The sequence below is a fragment of the Mya arenaria genome, chromosome 2, assembly GCF_026914265.1.
Source record: "Mya arenaria isolate MELC-2E11 chromosome 2, ASM2691426v1".
Lineage (NCBI taxonomy): Eukaryota > Metazoa > Mollusca > Bivalvia > Myida > Myidae > Mya > Mya arenaria.
In genome coordinates, this window is record NC_069123.1 from 53518290 (window position 1) to 53530984 (window position 12695).

Sequence of the window (12695 nt, forward strand, 5' to 3'; positions counted from 1 at the left end):
TCACCTTCGCATGAAAATCTCACATCGGTTTTTATGTACCATAATCTGTCTATTTTATCGCACTTATCCTCAACGACACATGTAAAGTTACCAAGTTCGAGACTACTCTCAATGAGGCCATAAAGTTAACTGGGAGAAGAAGAACGTATTCTTTTACGTACCCTATGGAACTTACTAGTCAGATGCATATACATTGTGTGAAGAAATTTATGTTCATCCCCGGTAAGCATTTAAACATGTACAGTGTACATACAGGTTTCACTTCAGCCTACCAATTTAATCAAAACATAAGATTGCGCTAGCACGAACAAGGCATTGACAATCGAAACTCTTTGAAATGTTGCAACTGACTGTTCAAAGCCGGTGTCTGTGCATTACAATTTGACAGAATCATCAGTGAAAAAATACAGGACGACGCCAATAGCTTATTTGTTTCTAGCGTTCGCCTCGGTAGCAGAAGGCCCAGTGACATAAAACATGAGCGACCCAAATACTGTCCCTTAAATGATGTGAAATATCTTATAACATGTTTCCAATCTAATAATCCATACCATAGCCTGCATATCGCTTCCTAATAGCCAGTCTATTGTTAAGACGCAACTCTTTTAATGGTATCATATCCTTGCCTTTTTCTAATCAAACCGAATCAGTGTTTTATGGTTCGTGCAAAAAGTACATAGTACCATTAAACAAACAAGGTTGTGACAACGTTGTAGCAACGTTACCGCTAATGTTGTCTTACTTTTATACAATACCGTTGTCAATTAAGGAATACATTGCGGGGTTGATGCCATAATCGTGGTATGAACGCAATTGGGTAGGTCAATGTGTGTGGAGTCCGAAGTATTACTTTACTTAATAGACATGTTGGTGTTGGTCATTTAACTTTCAACTAGAGGGAATTATAAAATGTGTTGTCTGCTGCTTGGTACATGGGCAAAGCAAAGTCCATTTTCAAGAGAAATCGATTATTAGTTTATAGATCTTTATATACGGACGCTATTCTCTTCGGTAAATATATGCACTGTCCAATGCCAGTCTTAAACATGTTGTGTATGTTTTGTTATTATCTTTTCCGAAGTGTAATGATAGTGCACATATATTTCGAATATATGTTTCGGATAATTCTTAAATTGTGTCTTATCTAAAGCACGGACCTATAAACCAGGTTTATAGGTCCGTGTCTAAAGCTAGATATGCCTTTATTTCTTTCATAATTAAAGAGAAATTCAGCTCCTGTTTTAATTTTATTGGTGTATATTTTGTTTTTTTTTAACGTTATATGGTGTAACAGTATGTTTTTAGAGGCACATAATCGTATAATTTCAGATTCTCATAACCGTTCTGACCTTTAAATGTTCTGATGACTTTTTGCTTTTGCGTTTTGTTTTGCCAAATAAGTGTCAAGTGTTGTATATTATTGTAAAGGTTATGAATGAGCTTATCAAACATGCAGAGTATTATAAGATTTTTTAGGTTGTGTAAAAGAATACTGCGATCAAATTTGGCTTACCGGATTTAGGCATGTCCATAGGGACACTTCTTTTGTTAAGGAAAGTATTAGTGACCAAGCTTTTTTCCAAAGTGGTTATTACTGTCAGTTTTTGGTGTAAGATGACTTTAATATATAATTTTAGATCAAACAGTCAATTAACTGTGTGCTGATCTAGGAGTTTATATCATGTAAATACATGTTTACTGGCTAAGGTCACAAATCCGAACACTTTTTGAGGTTTTTCACAATTATCTTGGAGAGTTTTTGTTGTAGTAAGTTAAAACTGCGTATGAAACATCTTTGGTTAATGTGACAAAATCTGTCAAAGTACAGATTCACGATCTCATCGATTTTATGTCCAAAATCGTTCAGTTTATGGACAGTCAATCACCCTTAAATTTATGCTATGGAGGGCACAAACACCGAACACTTGCAAAGCGAAAATACATGGTCATACAATTATAATTAATAAGTATGCTATATTAAATAAACACTTAGCTGTAAAGTTATTTATTGTTGCCGATGTTTTTCAAAACATGCAATTCAAATGTAAAGCGTGATTTCTATTTATAAATATCTTGAATGTGGGTCAACATAACTGCAAAACCTAAAGATGCGCGTGCGCCCTCTGACGTCATTCCCCCATGTGCTACATTTTGATCTTTAAGCGTAAATACTTTGAATGGCATTTTTTAGAAAAATACTTAACAAAACAAGATGAAACTTTGCAAGTGTGACCAAGGCAAGCCTCTGTATTGATCTAGGTCATTGAATAATCGATCACGGTAAACAAACGCATGTTTTAGCCGGTGTTAGGGATTTGTGTCCTGTTCGGAAATGTACCGTCAACCAGTAGAGTAAATAATAAACAAAGGCATATTAATTATTTAATTTCATTTTTTTTTTATTTGATTATGCCTCTTCAAAGAAGGGAGGATATATTGCTTTTCACATGTTGGTCTGTTGGTAGGTTGGTAAACCTAACCTTGTTCGATTGATAATGAGATTATGATTTGTCCTGAGGTCCTCAAGCCTGGTAGGTAGGTTTGTCATGAATATCAGATGACTTCTATCGATCTTTTGGTCAGTAGGTTAAGTGTCACTGTCACGGTGCCCTGGAACACACAAAGCAGATGATCCCAATTGATTTGTAAGTCAGTATGTCAAAGATCATGGTCAAAGTGACCTTGGACACAAATACCGGTAGATTGTCTTCTCAATTAAGAGATGCTTAGACCTAAGGTCCTCAAACTTGGTGGAGATGTTAATCAAGAACTGTAGATCTCTGTTGATTTTTGTCCTTACTTTATATTAGCGACTTGTCTAATTCACTGCTGTTTGAAGAAGCCATACATTTTATTCTAAAAATTATAACTGCTTCAACAACATTTAGAACTACATAAAGTCAATAACTATACCTACTATCCTAAAACATGAAGGGTTAACCTGACAGAAATGTAATGTGAGATGGCTTATTAGTTGCAAGGGGGTCATAGATATTGTGCAAACATCTTTTGTGCTCTCATAAACGGCTATAGCAACTAATTGAGAAACAAATTTGATATCTCACCAGCTCTGCGAATGTACCTTTAAAATGTGTTGAGAAAGATGTACAATGTTAACTGTGTATAAAACTGCTAGTATCGGCAGCCTGTCAATAAAAAAGAATAATTAGATTTATGGACTTTTATGCTTTAAGGCAAGCTGTCAATGAAAAAGAATAATTAGATTTATGGACTTTTGTGCTACAGTAATGATATAATAGTGATTAATACCTGTGAATGTCATGAATTAAACACTAGTATGTTTTCTTTTTCTCCTACAGATTTCTGACATGGCAGATGGTGACCATGATGTTGCAAGTTGGTCAAAGGAGCAAGTTGCTTCATGGCTGGAAAAGAAAGGCTTGGGGGACTATGCAGAAGTGTTTCAAAGACACAAGATTGATGGCTCTGTTTTACTGATGATGAAGGAATCTGATCTTAGGCAGCCTCCTCTAGAAATAAATATCCTTGGAGATATGAAAAAACTAGTTAACTATATAGGAGAACTACAACACAGGGCACAAAGCGATAACCATGTTTGTCATTTACACAACACTGTAGATAGAACATCCCTTAGCACTTGTTCTACTCCAAGGCACAATTTGTATAGGGTTAGTGCAAATGAAAATGTTTCTGATGATGATACTGATGAACTAATCGAGGAGGAAGTAGAAAGAATAGTAAATAGAAGTGGTCGTTATGCTCAAAATGTGGAACCAGAGATATTCAAGACAGTTCTCAGCTTTGTCTACATGTTTTTTGTGTTTCTGTTGACATCATTTATCATGACAGTGGTTCATGATCGTGTTCCAGATCCAAAGAAATATCCACCTTTGCCAGATTTGTTCTTAGACAATATGCCTTACGTGCCCTGGGCTTTTCAAGTCTGTGAAATGATTGGTGTCACAATGTTTTGCATTTGGGCTTTGTTACTTTTCTTTCACAAGTACAGGTTCGTAGACCTCTGAGGTATAAATATTTCTTTTTTGATAATTAGTTTTTTTTTCCATTTTCAAATTTATTTTGTTTCTAGATAATTTGTTGAATGCGTAGTAGAGTTTTCATTTTCCCCCATTCATTTGGGTACTTAATGCACTTGCAGTATTTCAGCATTTATGATCCACTGGTGTAAATTTAGATGTAATTGAACTATAAAATGACATAGAAAAGAATTATGCTGGTATTTACATTTTGCATTTTAACACAGTAATAACAGTGAGTTAGATTAATCTGGCTCTATTATAATTAAGACTGTCCGGCAATGTTTGAATGGAGCGTTCTTTACCTGTTTTAGAAAAGAGAATGTTACCAAGAATGAGTTTTGATGATGTAAGTATGACAGCTCCATGTTGCAGGTTTACCTTGATGCGGCGCATGTTTTCTATGCTGGGGACCATTTTCCTGCTGCGCTGTGTGAGCATGCTCATAACCTCCCTGTCTGTACCAGGAATACATCTCCAGTGTGATCAAAAGGTTCCACATTTCAAATATGAGTTATTTTATGTTAGCATCATGTCTTTTTTGCGTTTGCATCATGTGTTTAAGTTAGCATGATTATGATTTACATGTAGTGATAATTCAAAATATAATAGTATTCATATTACCAATTCTATTTATTGTTGCATATTACCTGGTCACAAACTTCGAAGAATACCCGGTAGGTGGGCTATACTACTCGCCCCGGCGTCGGCGTCCGGTTAAAGTTTTAGGGCAAGTTGGGATTTTCACTTATAAGTCCAATACCTTTCATTCAATTGAGTTAATACTTCACACAGTTGTTCAGGGCCATCACATGATGAGGTTAGATAACTCCATATTATTCTTTACACAGATTATGGCCCCTGATTGACTATGAAACTCCGGTTAAAGTTTTAGGGCAGGTTGGGATATTTATAAATAACTTCTATACCCTTTGTTCAATTGACTTAATACTTCACACAGTTGTTCAGGACCATCACACAATGAGGTTACATAACTCCATATTATCCTTAATACAAGTTATGGCCCCTGATTGACTTAGGTTAAAGTTTTAGGGCAAGTTGGGATTTTCACTTAAAACTCCAATACCATTCATTCAATTGACTTAATACTTCACACAGTTGTTCAGGGCCATCACATGATAAGGTTAGATAACTCCATATTATCTTTTATACAAATTATGGCCCTTGATTGACTATTGGACTTAGGTTAAAGTTTTAGGGCAGGTTGGGATATTTATTAATAACTTCTATACCCTTCATTCAATTGACTTATTACTTCACACAATTGTTCAGGACCATCACCCAATGAGGTTACATAACTCCATATCCTTAATACAAGTTATGGCCCCTGATTGACTTAGGTTAAAGTTTTAGGCAAGTAAAAGTTAAGGGCAAGTTGGGATTTTAATAAAAAAACTTCTATACCTTTCATTCAATGCACTTAATAAAATTCAGAATTATTTACGACCATCTTACAACAAGAAACATAACTCCATTTTAACCCTAAATACAAATTATGTCCCTTGAATATGTTTTTTTTTTCTTTTGACAGGCACATTTTTACATTCTTAACCAGTTTTTTAATAAGGGAAAACAAGGAGGGCTATACTATATGGTCATTGATTTTTTTTTATTAATTTTTATTTTTTATTTTATTTTAATTTCTTTTGAAAGGCATATTTGTATATTCTTTACCACATTTTCATAATGGGAAATCAATTTATTTGAATGACTTGCGTCATTTTTGGGGTGTTGGGAGGGCAGCATCAAAGTCACCATATGTATTGAATAATTTTAATTAGGTTTGACATAAATATTACATTGTTATTGTATTCACTTTTAAGTCAAAGCGGCGAAGTCGAGCACGCTGTCTTACGACGGCTCTTGTTTTTAATTATATGTACAACAATCAGCCATATATTTGCATGGTTTGAAACAAATTGATAAATTGGAATTAAACACACGCATATTTCCAGTTTGAAACATGGTATGCCAAGCTGACACGGACATACGAGATATGGAGCGGTATGGGAATGACGATCCACGGCGTGAACTCTTGTGGGGATTACATGTTCAGTGGACATACCTCATGTGTCACTCTTCTCAACTTTTTCATCACAGAATGTAAGCTGTTTAACTCCAGGCTCATTAAAGAGATTTCTGCGACATTTTTAAAAAAAAATACAGGAGGGTTTAATTTAGTATTTAAACTTTTGCACTGACTCTATTTATTTCGGTGTAAGGGGGTGAGGTAGTTAAGAAGTTTAATTTTACAATGATAGTGATAAAAATTACAACATTATATTAATCACTGTACTTATGATTGCGTTCATAGAACGCAAAAAGCCAATGTATTATACTTTCACCCGCAGCGTACATACAGGCTTGCAGGGGGACGGTCCAGTATGTTTCCGATCAACAACTTTAGAAGCTTTTGTACATTAATCACAAGTTTAGTCAGAATGTGTATGATCATAACATTTCATACAGGTTTGATAACCATAGCCATATCACTATAGTCACTCGAGAGTTATCAACCTTCAATTAAAGAAATTCAGTCTTGTCCAATCAGTAACTTTAGACACCTTTTACAATCCAATCATTACAAAATATGGTCATAATGCGTATGGGAAAACGTCTTGGCCAAGTTCAATAACCAGCCTTATCACTTCACTCACTAGAGTCACTAGTTATTGCCTTTTAATAATAGAATATACCTAAAATCCGTCTTGTCCAGTCAATATCCTAAGAAGCCTTTGTCCAATCATTACCAAATTTGGTCAGAATGTGTATGGGCATAATATCTCAAACTACTTTGATAATCAGCCATATCTCTAGAGTCACTCAAGAGTAATCGCCCTTTGATTAACATAATTTCCTCAAATTGGTCTTCACTCTTGTCCAATCTGCTATCACAGAATTGTCAGCAGATTATATTCTAAAGCTCACTGAAAAAGATCACAAGACGAAATGTTTATTTTGTCATGAAGTTCTTATTCAATGATTTTTCATAGAGTTATGGCCCTTTAATTTTTACTTAAGGTGATATAGGTCCATTCATCGTTTATAATTTTTACTCTCTGGGACCATATATCTTTTATAATGATAACCTTGTTAATGTGGTCTTTGAATTTGACAGTTTATCATTCAAGAATATGAAGTTGGGTAAGTGAAAGTGTTAAAACACAAGTTAATTAAAATTTGTTTGAATTTCACAGATACTCCCCGCCGGATGCTCCAGCTACACACCTTCACCTGGGTGTGTAATCTGTTTGCCATTTTCTTCCTACTGGCAGCCCACGAGCACTACTCCATCGACGTGTTCATCGCTTTCTATATCACAAGCCGTCTCTTTCTGTACTACCACACGCTGGCCAACAACCGCTCACTGATGGCGAGGGACAAGCAGAGACGTAAAGCATGGTTCCCACTCTTCTCGTACTTTGAGTCCAAGTGTGATGGAATTGTGCCTAACGTGTATGAGTGGCCTTTTCCATATCCAAAATCGCTAGTCAACTATTTTGAAAAGAAGCAGAAAAAGCATTGAATGTGTGATTAAATTTTGTGTCAACATGCTGATGGACTTTCGGGTAGTCTTTTTCAATGCAATGTTGTAGCAGCTGTATTACTGTATAAAGTTTCACATTGTAATTATATTTTTACAAATTTTGTTTGTTTTCTTTTCTTTTTAGTGTGTAATGTTATGGTATAATTATACTCAATTTTTGTCTCATTTTTCATATTATGTATATTATTTTTCAATATGGTTTTTCTTGTTTATGTTTTGAATCTTTTTCAAGGGAATTTCCACAGTATCGAATACAAATAAATTGCAAATCTGCAGGTATAAGTTTCACTGTACAAAATTAATTACATAGTACATTTGTCGATCCAAATGATTGTGACTGAAAGCTTATAGATATCATTGCTTTCTTTCTTTGCAAATGGCCTTGCTTGATTATGAAATAGCCTTGAAATTTTTGATTGCATCCATGACAGATAACAAGAATATAAAAATAATTCAATGTAAGATCAATGCCAAGTATATGTTGCTACTCGTCAGCATTGAAAACAGATATTTATGTGTAACTTCATTTTCGCCTTATTTTATGACATTGAACAAAATACTTAACATGTCATTGTGTTAAAAATGTGTGAACAATTGATATCTCTTTTTATTTATGATGTATTACAAATCCATGTCTTGCCTTGTACAAGCTATTTCCGATGCAACACGGTCTGTGATAATCAAGTTAATGTGTTCTTTTTCAATCTGACACTCTACTTCGCATTTATAAAGCTCATTTTGTTATGTGTATTGATTTGTTGTTTTTGACATTATTATATGATAGCAAACAAATGTTTTACACACCTGAAATGTTTAAAAATGATTATTCTTTATACATTGTATCTATTTTTCAAATCAACCACCTTTTTACAATGTTTTTCAACTGACATACATTTTGGCTACAGCCAGTTGGATCCACAGCTTATCTTTTGACCAGTTTAAATAATTGATGTGTCAATAATAATTATTGGATAAATATTGGCCAATCAATAAAATATATATGGCATATAGTGATCACATTACTGTCCATGTGTATGTGCTTCAGTTTCCCTCCATCACATTCCTGTCAGGGCGCTAACTTTATGATTGATGAGATTTCTCTTAAACTCCACAAACTTGTATAGAACTGTAGTTAGGTGTGTTGCTAATAATATTTGTGTGCTTTCATCTACAAGGTCAAGGTCACACTTGGAGGTCAACAGTATAAAATGTGGATAGCAATGATTTGTGTTTCAGCCATTACTTATTAACTAATAATGGGAATTCAACTTCACAGAATTTTAAAGCATTTAATGAAGGTGTGTCCTGTTTTTGATTTGTGCTTAATGTTTAATAATTCATGTACCGTATGATATTTATAGCACACTTTGTTTCTCGTTCATAATTAATTCTATTCTTAATGGTAATTCAATCAAGTTGTACCGCATGATTTTTGTGCTCACATCTCAAAGGTCAAGGTTATAGTTGGGAATCAGTTTTACACAATAAGTTTTTTTTTAATGAATTGATTAATATGGCCTGGATTACTTATTTACTGAGTTATTGTGAATTGATTAATATGGCCTGGATTACTTATTTACTGAGTTATTGTGAATTGATTAATATGGCCTGGATTACTTATTTACTGAGTTATTGTGAATTGATTAATATGGCCTGGATTACTTATTTACTGAGTTATTGTGAATTGATTAATTTTGATAAAATTTGATCTGCAGGTAATGAATGAAGGAAAAGAGATATTGATTAAACCTTTCCTATTTTGCATCACACTAGTATAACTAAGCTGTGCTTGTTAATTCAAGTTTTATTGCGCTATATGATGGTTTGTGTTTTTAAGGTTCTACTTGTAACATTCAATTGCATTGAATCTTGGTGAAAAGGCAATGCTTTAACTGAGGGTTGTAATTGGCTTTCTTTTGGTTCATGCCATGCTCCAAAGACTTTCATTGATTCATGGCCTTTTTGACTTTTTTTGCTATTGCTTTATTATAGCAGACATTATTAGCTTGGAGGTCAAAAAGCTATATCTCTCTCACAAGGCCGAGTTGGGGGCATTTGTCATGTTCCCGTGACCGCTCTTTAGAATATTATATCACTATAACCACTTTCTATGAAATTCTCGTATCATTTTGATCATCAGTCAAGCCTTTACAGATGGGTGTTTGTAAAACCTGCAGGTCATGGCCATACATATAGGTCTATGGAGTTTTTGCCTCTATACACAGTGTCAGATGGATGTTTGTAAAACCTGCAGGTCATGACCATACATATAGGTCTAAGGAGTTTTTGCCTCTATACACAGTGTCAGATGGATGTTTGTAAAACCTGCAGGTCATGGCCATACATATAGGTCTAAGGAGTTTTTGCCTCTATACAGAGTGTCAGATGGATGTTTGTAAAACCTGCAGGTCATGACCATACATATAGGTCTAAGGAGTTTTTGCCTCTATACAGAGTGTCAGATGGATGTTTGTAAAACCTGCAGGTCATGGCCATACATATAGGTCTAAGGAGTTTTTGCCTCTATACACAGTGTCAGATGGATGTTTGTAAAACCTGCAGGTCATGACCATACATATAGGTCTAAGGAGTTTTTGCCTCTATACAGAGTGTCAGATGGGTGTTTGTAAAACCTGCAGGTCATGGCCATACATATAGGTCTAAGGAGTGTTTGCCTCTATACACAGTGTCAGATAGATGTTTGTAAAACCTGCAGGTCATGGCCATACATATAGGTCTAAGGAGTTTTTGCCTCTATACACAGTGTCAGATGGGTGTTTGTAAAACCTGCAGGTCATAGCCATACATATAGGTCTAAGGAGTTTTTGCCTCTATACAGAGTGTCAGATAGATGTTTGTAAAACCTGCAGGTCATGGCCATACATATAGGTCTAAGGAGTTTTTGCCTCTATACACAGTGTCAGATGGGTGTTTGTAAAACCTGCAGGTCATGGCCATACATATAGGTCTAAGGAGTTTTTGCCTCTATACACAGTGTCAGATAGATGTTTGTAAAACCTGCAGGTCATGGCCGTACATATAGGAGCTATGCCTTTTACCCAGAGAATAATTTGCCATTGCTCTGAATGGCTACCGAACTCTCATAGAATTTGTTGATACGCTCATGTTTATAAAGTCACACCACACTCTGGCTAGAATATTAATGGAATGTCCTTGATCAAACATGAATATTTCATTATCTGTTTTAAAATGTTAGACATTCATGTGGTGATTTCCAAAAAAAATGTATTACCATTACCATATTATAGAGCGAAAAAACAACAACATGTATTTTTGAAAGATGATTTATATTTTTGCCATGTAGGGCTTGTGCATCGGCAAATTGGGACATCACAAGTCCCAGAGGCTTAGTAAGCACAGATGTTCTCATTGGTCGCTGTGTGTTCTGTATATGTATTATGCATGGCTTTGTGCTGGATATTATATTTTTTATGTAACTGTACAAGATAGCTTGTGAACATTATTGAGTGATACTTCTGGATACACAACAAATGTGAAGGAAACATTGTGTTCTGTGTTTATCCTAATCATCTTGCTTACTTTATTTTGAAAAGATGACCAATCTATCTTACACATTTAATTGTGGAAGTTCACAATAAACTATATTTAGCTCTACTGGCCAAAGGCAATTGCAATGTGTATGTCGTATGTGCGTCCATGCGTCTGTAAACAATTGCTTGTGAACACGATATAGTCTTCAGTTTTGAATGTATCTCGATGAAACTTGTACAGTAGTTAGATATCCATCAGAGCTCGGTTCCTTTCGAAAACCAATCCCATGCATGACTAGATTATGGCCCTTGAAAGGATATATTTTTGTGTCGCCTGAAAAGGCGACAAATAGGGGTTAGTTTTGTCAGCGGTGGCGGTCGCATCCCGTTTTCACTTGTCTGGGGCATATCTCGTAAACTGTTAGTGGCATCAACTTGAAATTTCATATGTAGATAGATCTCATTGAAGGCAAGTGCAGAGCACAAGAACTGTTACTCTTGCTTTCATATTTTCAAAGTAATTGCCCTTTGTTAATTTTCATGCATAAAGTTTTGTCCCGGGCATATCTAGTAGAACATAAGAGATATCAACTTGAAACTTCATATATAGATAGATCTTATGAAGGGCAAGTGCAGTGCACAATAACAGTAACTCTTGATTTCTTAGTTTTAGAGTAAATACCCTTTGTTAATTTCCATGCTTAGAGTTTTGTCCGGGGCATATCTGAAAGAATATAAACGGTATCAACCTGAAACTTCATAGCTAGATAGATCTCATTGAGGGCAAGTGCATTGCACAAAAACCGACACCGATGCTTCTGTATTTTTAGAGTTATTGCCTTTTGTTTTCCTCCACGTCCCATTTTCACTTGTCCGGGGCATATCTCGTAAACTATTAGTGGTATCAACTTGAAATTTCATATGTAGAGAGATCTCATTGAAGGCAAGTGCAGAGCACAAGAACTGTTACTCTTGCTTTCATATTTTCAGAGAAATTGCCCTTTGTTAATTTTCATGCTTAAAGTTTTGTCCAGGGCATATCTTGTAGAATATAAAAGGTATCAACTTAAAACTTCATACATGTAGCTAGATAGATCTTAATGAGGGCAAGTGCAGAGCACAAGAACCGTAACTCTTGCATCTATATGTTTAGAGTTGTTGCCTTTTGTTAATTTTCGAGCTTAAATTTTATCAGGGGCATATATCGTAAACTATAACAGGTATCAACCTGAAACTTAATAGGATATAGTTCTCATTGAGGGCAAGTCACTGCACAAGAACCGTAACTATTGCTTCCATATTTTTAAAGTTATAGCCCTTTGTTAATTTTCGTTGTTAATTTTTGTCCGACTTAACTTTTTTACCTACAGTTCAAATGCCACCTACACTTGAAATTTAAATGGCAACATCATTGTCTATAAATGAATAAAATGCCAATCCAATAGCTATAATGTCGACAGTAAATAATATGTCAAGCGACACATCCGACCTGCGGAGTTCTAGTTTAATATTCTTAGCAGTCTACAGCAAAGTCTAGGATTAAAGAGAGACAACTTTTTTTAGTTGTGCAGTTGGTTTTATGTTGTACTCTCCCTT

General features: G+C 35.0%; 1 protein-coding gene across 2 annotated transcripts; it reads left to right on the top strand.

Moving 5' to 3' along the window:
- Window positions 1-911: 911 nt before the first annotated feature.
- On the top strand, window positions 912-11984 carry LOC128223175 (sphingomyelin synthase-related protein 1-like). Of its 2 annotated transcripts, none has more exons than XM_052932478.1 (5): window positions 912-1011; window positions 3321-3991; window positions 4395-4512; window positions 5996-6143; window positions 7238-11984. In XM_052932478.1, the coding sequence occupies exons 2-5, from the start codon at window positions 3330-3332 to the stop codon at window positions 7564-7566; spliced, it is 1257 nt and encodes a 418-aa protein (XP_052788438.1). In that variant the 5' UTR covers window positions 912-1011; window positions 3321-3329; the 3' UTR covers window positions 7567-11984. The 2 variants fall into 2 exon arrangements, with proteins under 2 accessions (XP_052788438.1, XP_052788431.1); XM_052932471.1 differs by having other exon boundaries at window positions 922-1053.
- Window positions 11985-12695: the final 711 nt, after the last annotated feature.

Excerpts from the sequence above, each read along its gene's own strand:
- LOC128223175 (XM_052932478.1), top strand. The coding sequence starts at position 3,330 with ATGGCAGATGGTGACCATGATGTTGCAAGTTGGTCAAAGGAGCAAGTT. Across the intron at positions 3,992-4,394 it reads CTTTTCTTTCACAAGTACAG|GTTTACCTTGATGCGGCGCA; the intron begins GTTCGTAGACCT and ends TCCATGTTGCAG. Across the intron at positions 6,144-7,237 it reads CAACTTTTTCATCACAGAAT|ATACTCCCCGCCGGATGCTC; the intron begins GTAAGCTGTTTA and ends TGAATTTCACAG.